At 41.8% G+C, this 21028-nt stretch overlaps 1 protein-coding gene across 1 annotated transcript; it reads left to right on the top strand.

Annotated features, from left to right (window-relative positions):
- Nucleotides 1-1248: 1248 nt before the first annotated feature.
- cbarpa (CACN subunit beta associated regulatory protein a) lies at nucleotides 1249-20818 on the top strand. Its single transcript, XM_033650159.2, has 11 exons — nucleotides 1249-1368; nucleotides 1601-1787; nucleotides 5305-5376; nucleotides 10633-10778; nucleotides 11686-11747; nucleotides 11861-12023; nucleotides 12102-12282; nucleotides 12374-12517; nucleotides 14212-14410; nucleotides 14534-14729; nucleotides 14813-20818. Exons 3-11 carry the CDS (start codon nucleotides 5329-5331, stop codon nucleotides 16677-16679), a joined length of 3006 nt encoding a protein of 1001 aa, XP_033506050.1. The 5' UTR covers nucleotides 1249-1368; nucleotides 1601-1787; nucleotides 5305-5328; the 3' UTR covers nucleotides 16680-20818.
- The last annotated feature ends 210 nt before the right edge of the window (nucleotides 20819-21028 follow it).

Genomic DNA, 21028 nt, shown 5'->3' with positions numbered 1-21028 from the left:
AGCAGAACAATGCATTGGAACAAAATAATCAAAGTTACTCACTTCACCTGTCATTGGTTTGAATGTTTTGGCTGATCGGTGTATATATGAATATAAAAATCTAGATAAAACATAAAATACATAAGAAGAGATATGTTGTATAAGAAAGAGAAATAGATTAAATATGTGCACGAATAATATAAGAAATATGTACAAGTATGTGGTTCATACCACAAGTGTGCATTGAAAAGTTTATATCGGGTCAAATCTAAAGCTGCAATAATCATGTTTAAAGCTAGAAATAATTCACTTCCAGGCAACATTCAAAAAATGTTTTGTGACAGGAAGGGGGGTTGTAATGTAAGAGGAGAATTTAGTTTTAAAAGGCAATGTGTTTGTACAACTAAGAAGAGTGTGTATTTCAGTGTGTGGGGTGGACTTGTGGAATGGGCTGCATGATGAGTTGCAACAAAGCACAAATATAAATCACTTAAAAAAACATACAAAAAAGATATTTTGGCAGATATTTAGATGAGGAAAGGTTGTGTTAGGGGAGTGCATATTTATTTTGTAACACTAGGTGGTACTTGGACCGTAGATAATCTGGGTTTATTATCTATTTAAACTGGGTGGTAAATAGACTGGGGATAGTTGTATATTAGTTTTACATAAATTGGGGATTTTGTTGAAAAATATATACACAAAAGAATGGCATATTTACAGTTTTGCAGTTGAAACATTAGAGTAATGCAAGTAAATGTCTTAAATTCTGTCAAAATGAAAGATCTTTGCTACTTTTATGGTTTTATGGGGGGGCGACAAATGCACATGATGTAAATATTCTCTTATTTGGATCACTTCCATTGAATTAGAATTCATTTAAACTATTCCTTATGAAGCTGTGAGTCTGAACATAAATAAGAAAAGCTGCATGAAGTGTATGTAACCAGGAAACAGTGCAACGCTGCCGCCAGGTGGTGAAACGTGAGACTACAAAAACGTCCCTAACACCCGTCTGTCTCGCTGCGATCTGTCGTGCAACAAAGAAACATTGACAGACTCAAAGACAATAAATGGAAAATATGCAGATATTAATCAAAATGTCTACACTGATACTAATATGAATCAAACAGGTGACAGATCTATGGCTCTGTCAGCTGCTGCCATTCATGACCAACTGCTGTGAATGAGGTTTTCTCCTCCATCTCACATCATCACCACCATCATCATCGGGGCTGGGTCACGTGGTGCGTAGGGAGCGGGCGGTGGGTGTGTCTAATCGCGTGTGGTTTCATTCATAACTACAGTCTTCATTTGAAGCCCAAATTAAAGTATGCAGACGGGGCAGGCTGCCTGTGGACCGCCGCTTCTCACGGAGTCTACAGCCGGGTGAGTCCGATCCTTGTCCCGCTCACATCAGCACCAGTCACCGGACCCACAGGCGTGCTCGCGGTGTAATGTGCTACTATTTCATTATATAAGATGCAGGTGACAACAGCCGGCTCTGGATGATCGCGGTGATTTAGTGAGAGGTGTTTGACGCGCGCGCTGAGCACGGCGGAGCCCCCGTGTCCGGCACATGAGGGCTGCTGTGTGACTAATGGTGGTTTATTCCCCGCAGGCTGAGAGCAGACGACGCAGAGATGTGGGACAGCCCCGATCGGAGGGTTTTCGGAGGAGAGAGGAAGATGCTGCTGATGCTGATGCTGAGGCTGCTGCTGCTGCTGAGCGCCGCCGGCTGCAGCGGGTCGCTGTAGTCAGTCTGCACAGAGCGGAGGGAAGCTGCTCCAACACCGCCTGTATAGACCGTAAGATACAGCACATCTGGAGACCTTCATCATCATCATCATCATACAGTCACACGTCGGGGTGATATGCAGTGACCTCCCCTCCCCTCCTCTCTTCCTCCTCCTTCTTCTCCTCCTTTCCCTCTATATACTACTGATGGTGCTTATAAGGGTGTAAACACCACGAGCATCATTACAGTCACTAACGGAATGAACTAGAAAGTCTGATTGTCTGTCTGTCAGAGCCGCCCGTCCATCTGTCTGCCTGCCTCATGTATTTATATGGTTAAAGCGAGAGATGATGTAAGGATGTAACATATCATTGGACCCTGACGCGCGCACACGCATCACACACACACGCATACACACACACGCACACACTCTGGATTTGTTTTTTCTCCACCAGTCGGGGTCAGTGTTTTCAATTTTATTCTGGTTACTAATCCTTAATGTTAAAATGAAATAAAGATGTAGCTAAGAAGTCAAAGCTGGTTAATGTAATCAGCCTAATTAATATTAATTACAACCAACTAATATAATAATACAAAAAATAAATAGTATAACAGGGAAAATACTGTGACTAAATTAATAAATAATTAGATTCATTTTAAAAACATTGAACAAAAATTATAATGTGATAAACCAAAAGTATAATATAGTAACTTTGGAGCCATTATTCTCAAAGAAAGCAAAAAAGGTAAAATAAATAAATAAACATTAACACACACTTTCCTCCTTTTATTTCCACTTAGGTAGCCAAAATGTTATTAGGCTAACAGAATTATTATTAATTATTTTCTTTTATATTTTATCACATAAGCCCAAATTTAGCCTGATATACTTGGTATTTGTAGTCAACTTTGGGACCTCAACTAGAATTTAAAATAAAGTTTTGTGTGGTTTTTAACCCTGTTTGGCTTCACAGCGTGAGTTTGTCATGATGGGCACATCACAAATCAACAGTTAATATGTAGGACTATTATACTACATACTAGGGATGGGACTATATACGGTTTTATCACAGATCACGCATAAAACACACTCACAATAAGTTGATCTTGATAAATATCGATGATTGCCTTGATAAATTTTGCTTTTGATTTAAAACAGTTTGCTAAAAAATAAAATAAAGTAAAATAAAATAACATTGTGTGTCCAATCTGACACAATAAAATATTTGTTCCTTAACAAAATGTGAGGTAAAGTGATTCCAGTATGTTTTAGTGCCAATTTCAAGAGTTTCAACCATATTTACATGATCAATAATCAATATTTTGATGATCAAATATCATGAATGGCAGTCATTTTGGCGAGGATAATCGTAACATGAAACGTTCATATCATCCCATGCCTACAACACACTATTATACATGTTAGAAATGCATGAAGGAAATCACTATGGCAGTATTAATTGCTGGTTAATTGCTGTAACAGGTCAGTTAATATATATACAGTCTTCTGCTGAGAGCTACTATTTCTCCAAATGTGGGTTTAGTGGTTTTATGAGGCTGTGATAAGAAAGAAAAGGAAAATGTAAGACTGCCAGCAAGGACATTTTTAAGACCTTGGACAATATAATGCAAGAGACTGTTTAATTCTGCTGCGAGGTAAAGCTTTAAACCATTTTAACTGCTTGTTATTCAGTCGGCAAAGAGAGGACAGATGTTTTCACCACATCTGTCTGTCTCGAGGGGAGACTGAGATCATGTCAAATTACAGAAACATCAGGTGGAAACTTGTAAAGGCTTTGGCTGTCTCAAATCTGTGTTTTCTTTGATTAAAATTCAGCAAAGACTTTACTTTAAGTCCCTCAATTTATCACAAATAATCAGTAAATATATAATGAATAGGTTGTAAGACCCTCATATGCTTACAACTACATTATAGTATGTTAAATCTTTTATTTCATGCTTATATACTGTTTAGAAAGGCTAAAAAAGGGAGGTAAAAGTAAGGTGTTAAGAAAATTTAATAGGATGTGAATGTGTGTGGCTCTCTATTGTTGGTGCGCTCTTGCTATTCAGAGCTTCGTCCTCGTCACAGTTACCTTGAGCTGCTGGTATGTATGAGATATTACATAAAATATGACTCTCACATGGAGAGGGAATGTGCGGCAGCATGTGTAAAAAATGCAATCATGGGCTGATGTTACACAAGCTGCGCTCTGTGTAAATAATTATGTATACTGTCAGCTCTTCTGCCTTTCTCCTTCTCTAACCACACGTCTCTGTCAGTCTCTGTCTCACAGAGGCTCGTTTTACAGACCGTGGACTGAGAGGGGAGGTTACTGTCCATCTTAAGGAGATGTCAGTAAATCTTTAGACACATTAGGGTTTAATACACAGCGCTCAAAGCAGACAAGAGTTAGGCGTTTGTTACTTCTGTATGGTAAAGGGGCATTACACCGCTTTTAAACAGGAGGATCAGTTTTTAGGCTGTGAAAACAGTTGTGTAATTTGTTCCTGCTGCTCGAATGATCATCAGGGGTATCTTTGCTGGGGATACAAAACTGTAACACACAGCCTTCATTACAATCTGGGACTGTGGAGTTTGAAAGACATGGTTAATTACCAGGCATGGACGGTCTAATGAAAGATGCTGTCAAATTAGACTTTGAGTCAGGACATCTGAGCCTCTGCTGCACAGATTGTGACCACTCTTTTTTTTAAGTCTATTGCTTGCAAGTCTTTCAGTTTTATAGAGGTGGAATACTAGATAGCAAACATGGGCCCAGTCAGGGCTGTAGCCAGGAATTTAGAAATACTGAGTCTATGACAGGGAGGAGCCAGATGTTAGAGGATTCAAGGGATCCTGTTTTCCCACTTACAGCAGCTATATGCACTAGATTATTTTTCAAGCCGAATGCCTAAAAATCTGTACATCGTTACTGAGAAAAAAACACATCCTGTAGAGCCATGGTTTTGTTTCTAATTGTTCTCCAACTGTCGTCATCATACTGAAACCATAACACCACAAATGTTCAGGATGACTAATTTTCACTCTGCCACCTAAAAAAGAGGCAAAAAAATATCTGATGCTACTATTTTTAAGTTACATAACCTACTGTAGGTAGTGTAGGAATTCGGTGTAAACAGCATTACTAATCTTGAAACCTGATTTTGTTACACTGTGCTGGAGTAGTTTACAGAATGAATGTTTCGCTGACAAATCTGCTCCATTTGAATCCATGCCATAATAAGCTGGGCTGCTCTAATTGCAAATCAAGGATCCCCAACAATGCCAAGTAGATGTGCTCTGAGGTGAATATCAAGCCAACAGAAGAATATAAATATAGTCAATTATGTTAGATTTATTTAGGGAACAGTGTAGTAGGATTAACAACATGGACATATATTATTTTAGAATGGCACAAAGTTGAAGGTATTATAAAAACCTGAAAGATTCAGTGCTTGTGGAGAACACACACATCACCTCACTGTTTAAATCTCCTGCACTTTGATGTAAATAACAGAAACTGTGTTATTGTCTAGAAATGAACTGCAGCTCTGTTTGACGACATTTTCGCCGTCTTCTGCAGGGTTCACTCACGCTGACCTGGACCATGAGCAATGATTTGCCTGTTCTGACAAGTCTGACTGAGAACTCCACTGTGAGTACAGCTTCGTGCACCCCACCCACTCTGTCACTACAAAAGCATGATGCATTTACTTGAGGAAAAAGATACTGGCCCTTTGAATTAATGATGTATTAACCCAGAATTACGAGATATATATATTCAACCAGGTAAAAGTCCCATTGAGCAGACAAGTACAACTGTCACACACCTCAAATAAGCAAGCACAGAATTCAGATTGTACAATTCAATACAAAAAAACAGTGAAAATCTGAGGAGCAATTACAATGACCAAGAGTGCTATTTTCTCTATCCATTTGAACTGACTTATATTCCTTCACAGTAATCATCTCTGACAATTCTACGTCCTTCTGCTCATTATGTCAGGAAGGAGGGGCAGCGTACTTGAAATCTTTTTCACTTACTTCAGTGTGAACCCTGGGGGCCAACATCTGTAGAATATTGTGAGAGCGCAGGCCAAGAAAAAAACAGCCCAAGCGAGGTTTATACAGAGAAACCAACAAATGCAAAAGTCTGTAGATGTACGGTGAGATCATTTAGCAGCAGCATACAGTGTACAGTGGTGTTTGCGGTTTGCACAGCCAGCGATAAAAACGTTGTCATGAAAAAATTCTGTTTTTCTGAAATAACAAGATTTTTTTTTATCTTGAGTGAATGCATCATCGCCATCAACACATTTTATTTTAGCTATTTTATTCATGTATTCTCAGGGACAATGAAATGTACCCGTGTCAGCCAAAAGGCTATTTAAACACTAAATAAAACACACATGCTCTTCACACCTTCACATCAGCTGGTGTCAGCGGTCTTGTGAACAGCTCTTACTTTATGGCTCAAAGTGAACCTCAGCCAAAAGCAACAACCCATAGGTGTGAGCAAACACCACTGTGTTCCAGTAATAGGTATTATATCTCAGGTGGAGCTGTGGTGGAGGACAGCCTGATCTGTATCCAAAGAGGATTTGACTCAAAAACAGGACTGTGTGTGCTGCTGGCTGTGTGTGCCATGCAGCCCCTGGAGGCCGGGGGGGATATCTGAGCCAGCGGCAGTGATTATCGGACAGTTAAAGCTGTCTGTGCGAAAGAGAGAATTGACTGCTGTTTGCCTCGACAGTGTGTGTTAGAAACATGGCCTAAAGACTGGCGAGAGGCTTCGCTGCTCCAGCTGATTGATTGTGTTGTTCTTCCTGTTTGGCTGAGCTTGTAAAAACAGCAGATTTCATTAAGCTACAGTCGCTCTGACAAACTGTGTGTGTGTTTGTGTGCTGCACACACACACATGCTACTGTGGGTGTATCAAGGTGTGCATGTTGCTATAATACTGTCATGGAGCTGTTAATTCTACACACATACACACAGCTTCAAACACAGTACACTGCATCTCCCCATCTGAACGTAGGCATCTAGTAAATGTAAAGACATACTCTATGAGTGTGAGGCCTGAAGCAGGTTTGACATTTAATAAGCTTCAATCTTTCCTATTTCTTTAAAGTAAAAAAATGACACCTTCTTGTTTTCTGCAGAACTCTGTCCTCCACTTAACGACTTGCTTGCTGTTGGGTTGAGCTTGTGGTTGCTGCTGACAAAGATAGATAGTGCTTTGTTTTTCGCAAATGTCTTTACCATTTACAGTGAAAGCAGAGACACCCTGAATCCAGCTGTTTGTGCTCTTAATTTCACACTTTGTCTTTTACTACACCCCCGTTAGTTGATCGACAGTCATTTCTCAATCAAAGTGTCAAACATTCGTTTGCTGCTGTTCCAGTTGTGAGGCTTTGCTGCTGTAAACCAATTATTTTGGGGGTTTGTCAAACAAAGCGAGGAATTTGGAGACAGCAAACTATAGCTTGGAAAACTTACAAATATATTTTTCACTTTTTTCTTACATTTTACAGACAAAACAATTGATCGAGACAGTAATGGGCAGAATAATCGATGATGAAATAGTCATTAGCTGCAGCCAGAGTGTCTGTACATACAGTCGGCAGCAGGCTTTGGGTTTTGGCTATAGTCACCTTGCTGCGGCTCCTGTTAAAGGGACAGTTCATGCCAAAATCAAAACTACGTGTTTTCTCTTACCTGTAGAGATATTTGTCAATTTAGATTGTTTTGTGAGTTGTCAAGTGTTGGAGATATCAGCTGTAGTGATGTCTGCCTTCCTTCCAGTATAATGGAACTAGATCACACTCTGCTTGAGGTGCTTAAAAAATATATTTGAAAAAAATCAACATCAGTGTCTCTTTCCAGAAATCATGAACTGGTTACTCAAGATGACGAGCATTATAGACAAGATAGACGCTGCTATCAAGGCTGTTTTAAAATTAACATATCTTCTCAATATCGCCTGACATCGTAGTTTGTTCTTACTTTACTCCACTCTTAAAACCCTGGTAAAAAAGGGATGCTGGCATTGCTACAAGTCAGTGTGAATGAATAAAGTTAGACTCAGGCAGATAAGTTGGTCTACAGGGACTGGTAAGGGAAAATCAAATCTCCCTTCCCTTCAGAAATCAGTTAGACTGAACGCAATGTCAGACTGAAGATGGAAACTGAGTGTAACAATTCTGTCTGATTATCAGGCAATGGTGTGGGTGTAGTTTGGTAAAAAGAAAATAGTTCCGATATGAAACTGCTCAAGGTCTGTGGATTATCTTGAGTAACCAGGTCATGATTTCTGGAAAGAGATATTGATGTTGAGTTTTCGAAATATATTTTTGTTAGTGCTTTGAGCACCACAAGCGTGTGCCATCTAGTTCCATTATAGTCAAGAGAAGGTAGACATCTCTACGGCCGATATCTCCAACACTTGGCAACCCAAACCAAAACAATTCAGACTGATAAATAGCACTATGGGTAAAAGTAAAAATATGTATTTTTGATTTTGAGGGTTAACAGTCTTTTAAAATCCGTGCACAATGACAACCTTTAACATTTTTATGTGTTATGTAACGCTAAATGTTGAATTGACGCATATTCCATTTGTGCACGGTGAAAAGAGCCCAATTATTTTCACTCTCTTTTGAAACTGACAAAGGAAGAAGAGCCAGGAAAGTCTGGTGTGGGGATTGCTCATGTGCGGCTGCATCCTCCTCCGATTTCCATTTTTAGCCTGCGGAGGCCTCATTCCCCCATCATTGAGGAGAGCTGGGAAATTGAATTAAGGGTCTCGCTGACGTTTCGATTAGCATCCCCAAGCTCACTCAGCCACGACTGAGAGTATTAATCAGAGAGAGTAGCGAGCAGTTTCTGTAAGTGTGTGTGTGTGTGTGTGTGTGTGTGTGCAGGCAGGATGTATATGATTGTGTGTGTGTGGATAAGAATCATTGTGAGGAGACAGGGACTTAACAAAGTCTTTCAGTGTTAATTCCACTCCTTATTAAATATTACGGCGCTTAGCTGGCAGCGTAATGCGACAAAGACATTCCTCATTGCTGTGAAGCTCACAGGGAGAAGAATCAATTACCGTCCCAGCAGGACGAACGCAGCCGGCGAGCTCACAACAACTAAACGTGACAACAGAGATGCGTAAGCTGCTGCCTTATTGTGCTATTAAAGGAATGAGTTAGGAGCTCCAGCAATGTCAAACGAATACAAACAATGGGAATTAAATTGATGTTGTGCAACCTAAACAGTGACAGAATACAGGGAGGAGGTTGCTCATAGTGACAAGATTTATCATCTGATCTTACTTTTTTGGTTCATATATGTTTTCTGAATTCATCCTGACACTGTACAGTACAGGCCAAAAGTTTGGACACACCTTCTCATTCAATGCGTTTTCTTTATTTTCATGACTATTTACATTGTAGATTCTCACTGAAGGCATCAAAACTATGAATGAACACATGTGGAGTTATGTACTTAACAAAAAAAGGTGAAATAACTGAAAACATGTTTTATATTCTAGTTTCTTCAAAATAGCCACCCTTTGCTCTGATTACTGCTTTGCACACTCTTGGCATTCTCTCCATGAGCTTCAAGAGGTAGTCACCTGAAATGGTTTCCACTTCACAGGTGTGCCTTATCAGGGTTAATTAGTGGAATTTCTTGCTTTTTCAATGGGGTTGAATCAGTTGTGTTGTGCAGAAGTCAGGTTAATACACAGCCGACAGCCCTATTGGACAACTGTTAAAATTCATATTATGGCAAGAACCAATCAGCTAACTAAAGAAAAACGAGTGGCCATCATTACTTTAAGAAATGAAGGTCAGTCAGTCCGGAAAATTGCAAAAACTTTAAACGTGTCCCCAAGTGGAGTCGCAAAAACCATCAAGCGCTACAACGAAACTGGCACACATGAGGACCGACCCAGGAAAGGAAGACCAAGAGTCACCTCTGCTTCTGAGGATAAGTTCATCCGAGTCACCAGCCTTAGAAATCGCAAACCGTGTCTTTGTGAGACGCAGAAAAGGTGAACGGATGGATTCCACATGCCTGGTTCCCACTGTGAAGCATGGAGGAGGAGGTGTGATGGTGTGGGGGTGTTTTGCTGGTGACACTGTTGGGGATTTATTCAAAATTGAAGGCACACTGAACCAGCATGGCTACCACAGCATCCTGCAGCGACATACCATCCCATCCGGTTTGCGTTTAGTTGGACGATCATTTATTTTTCAACAGGACAGTGACCCCAAACACACCTCCAGGCTGTGTAAGGGCTATTTGACCAAGAAGGAGAGTGATGGAGTGCTGCGGCAGATGACCTGGCCTCCACAGTTACCGGACCTGAACCCAATCGAGATGGTTTGGGGTGAGCTGGACCGCAGAGTGAAGGCAAAGGGGCCAACAAGTGCTAAACACCTCTGGGAACTCCTTCAAGACTGTTGGAAAACCATTTCAGGTGACTACCTCTTGAAGCTCATGGAGAGAATGCCAAGAGTGTGCAAAGCAGTAATCAGAGCAAAGGGTGGCTATTTTGAAGAAACTAGAATATAAAACATGTTTTCAGTTATTTCACCTTTTTTTGTTAAGTACATAACTCCACATGTGTTCATTCATAATTTTGATGCCTTCAGTGAGAATCTACAATGTAAATAGTCATGAAAATAAAGAAAACGCATTGAATGAGAAGGTGTGTCCAAACTTTTGGCCTGTACTGTATATATGTATCACAGTACATAAAATCTTGCAGCAAGAAGTAACTAAAGCTGTCCAATAAATGTATAAGAGTGAAAAGTGTTATATTCACATCTGCAATGTAGTGTAGTAGAAGGAAACAGCAGCATGAAGTCGAATTACGAGAGTCCTAACCTCTTTTCTTGCTCTCGATCAGGATGTGCCTGTGTCAGCGGGTCAGGTGGAGAACTATGTGCTGCTGTTGGTGCTGCTGAGTGTTTTCGCCGGGGGGATGCTGGTCCTGCTCTCCCTGCTGCTCCTCTTCTGTCACCGCTGCTGCATGGGTGGTCGACGCTACTCCAGGTGGGTGTGCAGCGCTGGTGGGACACACTATGTGGGACTGGCAGGCCTGGTTAATCTGCAAACACATGTGGGTTACAAGAGCCAACATGATTTTTACAGCAGTGGATTAAAGGAATACTTCACCCTCAAAATGACCATTTGTATATCAATCACTCAACCCGATTTAGGTTGAATTTTTTTGAAGAAAATTTGTTTTTCTCGCATGTCTCCGTGGTGAACGAAGAATCCAAAAACTGAGAAAATTATTAATGAATTAAAAGAAAATAGGGGCCACGGTTTAAGACAGCCAATCTATATCAAAACATCCATTTACAAACTCTCACACAACCTAGGCAGTATAATCCAAGTCTCATTTATCCAGTGGTATGCTCAGTATGTCCCAAACAAGTGTATTTTTGCAAAAATCTTACTATTTAAAACACGTCCACATCAGGCCTGTTGCTTGCTGGCCAATGAATGAGCTCGGAGGCAGAATTTCAATGGAATGTACGAGCAGAGTTCAAATGCACATGCTCGCCACAGCGGGCTACTTGTCTGAGACTGTTTACATGGAAGTTTTTTAAATAGTAAGGTTTTGGGACTCACTGAATGTGTTTTGGATAAATGAGACTTGGATTATACTGCACCAGTTGTTTTGCTGTTGTGTCCCCTTTGACTTCAATTCATGAAGAAATTTCCCTGTTGCTGTTCTTCGATCACTGTGGAGACATGCAAGAAAAACAAAGTTATCCTCACAAAGTCAATGTAACATAGGATGAGTAATGGGTATAAGATATACAGATGATCATTCTGGGGGTGTAGTGCACCTTTAAAACTGTGTTGAATATGAACTTTAAAGCTGTGATGCAACAAGGCATTTTTTGTTTTCTGTGAAAGACAAATAATAAGAAATATCTTTCCCTTTCAGAGCCAGCGATGACCCTGAGAAGACAAACACCACTTATGCTGAGGATTCTCAGCCCACCCAAGGTCAGAGCTGTGTATTTTCTTAAGTGCATACATATGAACATGTCTTTTGGTCCACTGTCGTCACGAACACTATTTCACTCCCTCGGTTCGTCCTTGTTCTCTTTGTCACTCAGAGATCACCATTCATATGGATGAATCAGACGCTCTCTCAGCTGTGAGCTGTCACGATGGAGAGTCAGAGCGATTTGTCTCCACTGGCTCTACTGGACGCAGAGTCTCCTTTAATGAATCTGCACTTTATGAACAGGAGAAGACGACTCAGGACAAGGGACGCAGGTACAGTTCAGCAGGTGATTTTTACATTATTACATGGATGAGCTGGAATTAGATTAGATGACTTGTCCTCTTTCTTAGATACACTCTGACGGAGGGAGACTTCCACCACCTGAAAAAGGCTCGGCTCACCCACCTTCACCTGCCTCCAGCCCCCTGTGACCTGAAGATCCTCACCATCATGGAGTGCGACTCAACAGAGAGCAGCACCATCAACATCAATGAGGCCGCAGCTCCCAAACTGCCCCTCACCATCTACCAGGTGACTTTACACGGGCTGTTATTTAGCTCACAAATATCACCAAACCAGGTTTGTTCTCTCATCTCTAACCTGCATCGATTTCTCTCTCCAGCCTGCCGAGAGAAGAGTCCCCGACTGGGTGGGACCGAGCCTCAGCGGAGGACTGCCTGGAGACCCGCACCACTCCACCATCCTGGACCAGGGCCCCAGACAGGCATCATCATCCATGAAAGCACACCACACACGCTCCCAGACAGTGAGTTTCACCTTTTTCCTACTTTGTACTGACAGTAATAAAATGGTCATTATATAATACAGGTCAATAGATTTTTAGCCACACTAGCGACAGACTCTTTGGAGGGTAATGTGGGTCAGTCAACCACTTTGGTTCAGACCAGCCCAAAGCACTGCTGTGCCTATAAGCACACAGCCTCACAGAGTTGCTTTACCCAAGGGCCACTTTTGCAAAATGACAGGAGGCCAGGGGCCAGTTATTAAACAAACATTAATAGTTAACATCTAAATAAATAACCCAGACACTGTCAAGGAGTCTGGGGGATCCTCCCCCGGCACATTTTTTGATAAACAAGCTCTATATTGATATTTTTATGCACTCTGGCCATGGATGGATTACTAAACAGGTCTACTGGGCACAGACCCAGGAAACCAAAGTATCAGGGGGGCCCCCTGGTTAATGTCACTCAAATTAACACATACCACCAGTAAGAGACATGAATAGAACAGGAAGAGATGCAAAGGAGATACAAAATGAAAACAGAGTGACACAAAACAACTAAAAAAGACACATTACTTTGATAAAACACGAAAAACACAAAATTACCTCAAAGACACAAATAACTAAATCGTGTGGGAGTACCTTTTAACGGAGGCAGCGTTGTAGATGGCAGTGGTTTGTGAGGCTATCAAATACATTGCAACATGTGGATGGAAAATTCCTTTCACTATATTACTGATTTGTTCCGTTCTGCCATTTTTTTTAACTGTCTTTGTTGTTTCTTATGGTGGTATCTTGCTTGAACTACAATACATAGCCCCCACTATCTCCAGTGGTACTGCTCCAGTATATCTGTATCCGTAAGCTTTCAGAAAACATGCACAAATCAACAAAGTAACTGTAGAGTATGGACAGAAGGCTCCTTCCATGTCTGTATATGTATCTGATGTTTGGGCCCTTTGCGTATCTGTGCCTAGGGGTTCATCGTCTCATAATCCGTCCTTGACTGTGGTACCTTATTTACATTCAAAGCACAAAAAACATTCCCAGTGTGAATCAATTTATTTTCACTGTAAATTAGAAAATGGTCAGTGGGCCATCCAGCACCCTATTGGGCCTGTGACCTGTAAATTGAGTATCGTTGCTGTCTTAGTCTTGTGTTATCACTTCTTTATGAGATGAGATGTTCAGTGTTGTATTGAGGTTTTTCTGTTCTCAGGCAAAACCAATATTTTCATCCTGAGGTCTTGTCGCCAGTGAAAGTCAACATTTCAGGGTCAGACTCTCAGGAATGCCTGTGAGAAATGTTTTCAATTACAACAAACATTTATAGCATGTTTTTAGTTCCTGCTTGAAACAATTGTTCCGATGAAAAGAAGACATTTCTGTAAAATCTGCAATTCGTTTTTTTTTTTTTGCAGCAAATTGTAGGAAAGCCTGCATCCATTGGCAAGAAATACATTTGCACAGACAGCTTTCTCAGCGCAGATTGATCCACTTGTATCGCACATAAACAGAGCTGTGAAAAGCAGCTGCCACAGGCTCAAACCTACTGATGCGCTGTGACATCAGTCATCACTGCAGCTGAGTGACAATATGACAAACTGCTGTCCCCTGAGGGCTTTGCCTCTGCCCGTCACGATTCATCTCAACTTGTCTGCCTCAACCCCTCCTTAATGTCTCATCACCTCCTCTCCCTTCATCTCTTCTGTCAGATGGAGGCTATCGGGGACAGGGGAGAGGCTGAGAGCGAAAGGGGGATGAGAGGAGAGTTGACTCAAGCTCCGGGCCAGACTTCAGTTCTACATTTCTTCTCTAAATTGCGACGCCATGCCAGTCTTGAGGGGGCGGGGCCTTACTTCAGGAGGTGGAAATTTGACAGTAGTCACCGGGCTGCCAGCCTGGATGCCAAAGGTTTGAATAATTGTCCTAAATGGATGAAGTCTAACAATGCAAACAAATAACATCTGAATTTTTTTTTTTTTTTAAAAACATCAAGTAGACAGCTATCTTTTCATGTGAATTTTTTTTTACCAGGATCCCCGAAGAGAAGGCCCTTCCAGAGACAGAGAGCTGCAAGTGAAACCACTGATCACACCGAAGACGACTCTGCATCTCTCCAAGATGACTCTTTCCCACACTCCCCCATCCAGACCAGTGGCCTACAGTCTCTCTCCGCAGAGTCTCTGTCTCACCACGACACAGTACCCACATCCTCAGTCATCCTCAGCAGGTACATCTCTTCCCATAATCCTCTGACATACACCATGAAATTTCCAGAATCATTAATTAACTGACTGTTCTTCATCTTTGCAGGCTACAGCTGGAGGCCATGGTGGAGGTAGGTGGTAGCAGCAGCACTAGAAGAGGGGATCTCTGTTCACCAACAAATGATTGTCACGCCCAGAGACAAGAGGAGGTCACAGCCAACGGGACAGGAGTAGAAAAAGAAACAAAGTTCAGTGCACTTATAAGAACAGAGGCAGAGGGAGTCGAGCTAGAGTCGGTGGAAGATGATGACTTGTTTGGCGCACAACAAGAAGCTGCAGTACAGCAAAGGTTTGAGGACATGTTAAGGACAACAAAGACAGACTGCATGACGTCAGATGTGAGGAAAAAGAGCGAAGCAGAGGCAGAAGATGGAGAAGAGGTGGTTTTGGGAGCTGAGGCCAGACGAAGGACTGACTCAGGCTCATCTCTTACCTTCATGATCCGCCAGGAGAGCTCGGAGGCTCCTCCCTCCCTGTACAAGGACATCTGGAGCTTGCGAGCCTCTCTGGAGCAATATGCCTCCTCAGACCAGAGCAGCACAGATCGGGAGTCCATCCGCAGTGATGCCGACAGCGTCTCATCCTTTGGTGGTGCAGGAGCTCGCTCTGGCCTGGACAGCTGCTTGTCCCAAGACCTGGACGATGAGCCTGAAGGAGAAGGGGATGGAGAGATGTTGGAGGGAGGGATCAGAGGGGCGTCAGGTGGGGACAGTGAGGTGGGGAGTGGAGCTGGAGGAGAGGGTGAGGCAGGGAACCGTAAGCTCCTCCAGATGGACAGTGGCTATGCCTCCATTGAAGCACCATCCAGGGCCCCTGAGGAAATGCGACTTTTTGGGACTCCTGGAGCTCCTCGAGGGAAGACGGCTTCTGAGAGAAGGTTGTTCTTCACCAGCTCTGGGAGAAAAGGTTCGGTGTGCGAGAGCATTGAGGCCCGGCTGTTTCAGGAGGAGCTGGAGGATGAGATGGCCGACAGCACGGAGACAGAGGAGAAACTAAAGGAGAGATCTAAAAATGGCGGTCAGTCTCTTACCCTTCAAGAACCGCATCAGCTTCTTAAATCCCTTCATCCTCAGAAACCTCAAGAATCACAATCGCAGCTGATGTCTCCACTAATGAAGCCAATCTCACAGCCCTCTAGTCCTCATAAGCCCCGTCTCCGCCGCCGTGACTACAGCATCGATGAGAAGACAGATGCTCTTTTCAATGAGTTCCTCCGCCATGATCCACGCTTTGACCAGCAGGATTCTCCGCTGCGTTCCAGGCACCGATCCAGAGTTCACCTCCGGAAACAGTGGCAGAGACACAAGCAATACAGTGACCCAGGGTCAGGTGCTGGGGGTAGGTACTCCCCATCTTTGGAGAGGCAGAGATTCACTCCGTTGCGGAGAGGTGACAGTGCAGGTTACCCTCTGGACACCAGGTATCACAGCACACTGTCACGCATTGCGAGTGCCGCCGATGAAGAAGCCAGTGAGACTGCAGCTTGTGAGGAAGCAGCCAAAGAAAGCACAGAGAGCAAAGATGTGTCGAGTGAAGGAGCTGCAGGGGATGTCGCAGAAAGTAAAGCAACCTCTGAAGGCACTGACGCAACAAAGAGCTGTGCAGAATCGACCGGTGAGGGCTGCCAGGCCTCTAAAAAAAAGGACAAAGAAAGCACAACAAGCCCGTCTTTGACCACTCTTACTACAAAGACAAACCACATGAATCCGAGAGTCGACAACAGAAACAACAACAGTAGTCAAGCTATTCTATCAGAGGTCTCCCTGGAGAGCAGCCTGTCAGAAAAGCTGGCTGTGTCAGTGGAAGAGAGGCTCTACGGTGGCCTGCGCAGCGCAGAGAAGCTTGGCCAGGGAGGAACAGAGCGTGTGCTTACCGTGTCACACACAGCCTCACCTGGCTTCAGTCCCATATAACTTGTTAACAAGCCCATCTTCTTCATCAACTTTATTTCAAATCCATTATCTATAGACGACAGACTCGAACAAAATGGTTTATAGCACTTCAAACATCATCTTGTGTTAGATACTTGGTCAATCTCTGCGTCCCTTACATTTGGACAACATAACTGATGCATCAAAACACAAATATATCCTAAAGTACAGAAGTAACTTCTTTCTCAATGGCCAGTCTCTTCCAGCGTTTCCATTCAGACCTTATTTTCCACTGTGATGCCATGTGACATGTGATGCCCCCCTCCCCTTTATAGAGTGCTGTAGGGATGATGTTTATTTGTGGGCCAACATGTAAGTTAGCGTGGCCCTGGTTCCCTCGAAAAAAAAAGCCTATGTGATTTCTCAATTGGGTTTTGGATTATTGCAGAAAATAAGGTCTTTGGCAAACAAACGTTTATGATACTTACGTGTTTTGTTCTGCAAGATAATCATGACAAATGAGCACCACTTTTATGATTTTTTTGTAAGCGTAGATGAAATCTCCAGAAGTAAAAAGGTAACATTAGGCTATAAAAGAACAACATCATGGTCGCATGGCCTCAAAGTTGCCACCACAACAACGCTGTAAAGCTGCGGGCACATACAAGCTGAATACATTGTGCACCATTTGCTACAGTTTCCAGATTGAATGACATGTTTTCTTAAAGAAAGCTTGGTGGTTGCGTCAGAGGTGTTACCCCATCAGCAGCAACGTCTATATTAAACCAAATTATTGCAGATCTTTACTTATTGTGCATAATTTTTTTATTATGTCACACTTGCTCTGGCAATGTAAAATATGTTTCCCATGTCAATAAAGCCCTTTAAAATTAATTATTATGAATGAAACCCTGCAATATTAAAAGGCGGTTCACCTGTGTATCACGACAGAGTTTTCAAGGCACCACCGTTTCAGATTAAATAAACATTCTGCTATGTTTTTTCAGGGCAGAATGCACCCCATTTTTGGCAAGATGATGCTCTGAACTCTCATTAAAACATTTGCTGACAACCATTTTTTTTAAAAAGACATGTAAAGGCCTCAAGGAGTTTGGTATTAATGGACATGGTTTATGTCTTACAACAAAACATGTAAATCTCTTACGCTTGTGTTACTCACAGACCTTATTTCAGTCATCTACCCAAAAACCCATTAAGAAAACCAATGACTTTGAGATGAGGGAACAGGGAGTGCTAAAATACTAACCCATTCCACATTCTGGGACTCATTCCTGCAGAGCTCTATTGGTACCCTTTCTTAAAATCAATGAGTTCATTATATAGCTTTGAAAATATAGCCCCATCTTTAGGAAAAAATAAATATTTTCAGACTTAACTGTGAATTTTCAGCATGCTACTGTATGTCCAAACAATGTGTATGTGAATACTGTACAGTTTTAACTTAAAAACAAAAAGCACTTTGACGGGAAGAAAGGTAACGGTGGAGTTTCTGTCACCCATTTCTCTCATTTTTAAAAATCATATCCTCCTCAAGTGTCCTTCTTGTCTCGATCACCATGAGGGTAAATGTCTCCATGGAAGCTTGTGGTTTCTGCATTTGGCGATGGGAAGTACACTGATCATGTCACAGCCCTCTATCATTAACGACATATCAGCAGATCTAGTGAATACACAAATGGAATGCCCAGACTATACAGATTAAAAACACTGATCTAAAATATGTACATCAAGAATTTTTTATACTCATATTTCATCTATTTTTATAGGATTTTTGTTAGTCATTGGTCCTGTTATTCATCACAATTAAGGAGGCGGTATCCAGGAGCTTCCGTGGGCTCGGGTGAAATGTTGTCTCACTGCTGGGACTCTGCTGAGGGGGAGACTGACAGATGATACTTAAAGTGACTGACACAGGAGCCTCTCAGGCTTTCAGACAGATGGTCCAGTGATACAGAGTTGAGGCTGTGAAAATGGAGGTTGAAACTGAATAGCAGAGCCATTGTCTGCTCCCACACCGTGGCAGAATGGGATATACTTGCTCTGCATTGCTAAATAAAATTTAAGTCTGGTGATATTCTGTTTTTCTTCTTGTCAACAAATGCCCAAAAGGCCAAAACTAAAAAATAATTAATCCTACTTGTGTAGCCAAAGCCTCGTATAGCTTATTCCTCTCCATTGTTGTCCATAGATGGGCGTATTCAAGTATTTCCTTTAAACTAATATGGAGTACTGGCAAAACAAACAAGTGCAATTTTACATTCATATTTTAACAAACAGGCTTCAATTAGCTTAATAAACTATAAATTCAAGGTTAGCATAATGAAAAATTAGCAACCTTGCACTTGCTGCCATTACATAGCTTAACTTGGACGCTGCATTGACGGACTGCTCTTCTCGCGGGCAGTTCAACGTCTATCCAGTTAGCGCGAGCTAACGGCTAACATCAGAAACGGGCCGTTTAACGGTCCTTACAAATTCAAAACGACACAGAAACGGCTCGACTTTGACATTTAACCCGTTAATAACCGTTACGTAATATTTAGCCGTGTGATGCTAACAGTTAGCTCCTTCACTGTGAGTGTGTGTGTCTATAGGCGGACTCTCACTGTTCCCTGGTGTGGACCTCACAGTCCAGCCGCGACAGGAGAGCGACAGCAGGGCCAGGAGCTGCTGATAAAAGTAATGAACTGTAACATTACTTACCTCTACAATAAAATACGATTTATTAATACCATTTTAAATAGTTGGCAAAAAAAACCCCAACTATATTAAAAAAAAAATTCACAAGGGTTAGGCAGCGAATACCAGCGTCCAAAACAATTTCTCAATATCGTCACGCAAAATATCGCGATACTACACTATCATTTCCGCCCCACCCAGGGCAGTATTAAGTCCATTTGTGGGTTTGAAGATTAGTAACATCAGAAATGTCGACTTCTAAGCACAAGATCTTGACTCATTTTGACAATTTAGATGGATAAATAAAACCAGATAAAATATTTATGGCAATTATGATGTCACAAATTCAAGACTTTTCAATTACTTTTAAGGCCCAATATTCATAAAACTGTTTTTAAAGCATTTTACGACATTTGAAGGACCTGTAGACACCCTGTTGTCAATATGCACAAAATGTTTTAATGCACAGCTTAAAATTTGTGCACCAAAATTCACTCTTTACTCCAAAAAACAGTGCTCAGCTGTTTTAGTAAATTATTTAGCCTCTAAAAGATAAAGGCATGTATTTGTCACCCAGAACTACGGGATACATTAATATGGATCGAGAAATCAATTCAATTGATCCAGTGTTACTGATGTAAAGCGATTCATATTGTCATCTTTAGGATACACCTTTATTTTGAAATTCCCATGGCACTTGTGTGATACCATTTCTGTCTTCTTCAAGATTCAAGCAGTGCTAGCCGCATAACAGAGGCAGATAATGTCAAGCAGCCAAGAAAAAGGCCGTGAGGAAATTTAGTCGTATCGTCTCATATCAATCACAGCCTCCTGAATTCAACGTAATCAAAATTGTATCATGCCAGATTTTGTGCTAACAGCAAATGCTATTGTTGTCCGAAGAACTGATATATCATATTGAGATGGAACTTGTGATTTACACCCCTAAGAAACAACCCTTGTTGGTTTTCATTCAATTTGTGGACATTAATAAAAATATAGAATATTGGCAGCCCTACCCTTGAGGTAATACTCTGCAGATATCCTGTCTTCACACGTTAAAGTCACAGGTTTAACAGCTTTCCCTCCACTCTCTCTGCCAGTATGGATGTAAAATGTAATATTCGCTTTGCATTCATGTTAAATTGCATCTCTTCAACACGAGAACATTGCTGCATGTTATGTGTGATGTCATCTGGGAAACTGCGATGGTGGGTACAGCTTGTCCCTCTTTCCTTTCACACGGACTTCGGTTTGAGCTACAGTACATGACTGTGTGTATGTTATGAAACTCATGTCTCTGTCCTCATCCATGGTGAACCATCTGCTTTATTGTAAAAAGAGTAGTGCAGAAAATCCAAATGTCTTGCAGCCTTGACAAAGGCTAGACCTTGTGGGACCAACTGAGGCACATATTCATTTTGGACTGAACATTTTTCTGAATAAAACAAATAAAAGTGACTCCCCAACCTGTGATTTTACGCTGTTGTAATGTGATTCATGTACTGTGTGAAAACGTCATAACAGCGGAGTCATTACCATGAGAACAGAAAGCAAAAGGTGTCCTGACATACTAATCATACCGCTGAAATATTCTTCAGCCTGTTAAAGCGACACATCTCTTCATCCTTCCTCGTCGAACGCAGGATCTCTCTGTCGACCTTGCTGACGTGGGAAGCGCTGCTCTCTCC

Source organism: Epinephelus lanceolatus, chromosome 12 (genome assembly GCF_041903045.1).
Source record: "Epinephelus lanceolatus isolate andai-2023 chromosome 12, ASM4190304v1, whole genome shotgun sequence".
Lineage (NCBI taxonomy): Eukaryota > Metazoa > Chordata > Actinopteri > Perciformes > Serranidae > Epinephelus > Epinephelus lanceolatus.
Note: the sequence above shows the minus strand (reverse complement) of the source record. Positions and strands in the feature narration are given on the sequence as shown.

Coding starts and splice junctions, on each gene's coding strand:
- cbarpa (XM_033650159.2), top strand. CDS start 5,329: ATGAGCAATGATTTGCCTGTTCTGACAAGTCTGACTGAGAACTCCACT. Junction 12,024..12,101: donor ACTCAGGACAAGGGACGCAG/GTACAGTTCAGC, acceptor CCTCTTTCTTAG/ATACACTCTGACGGAGGGAG. Junction 12,518..14,211: donor ACCACACACGCTCCCAGACA/GTGAGTTTCACC, acceptor CTCTTCTGTCAG/ATGGAGGCTATCGGGGACAG.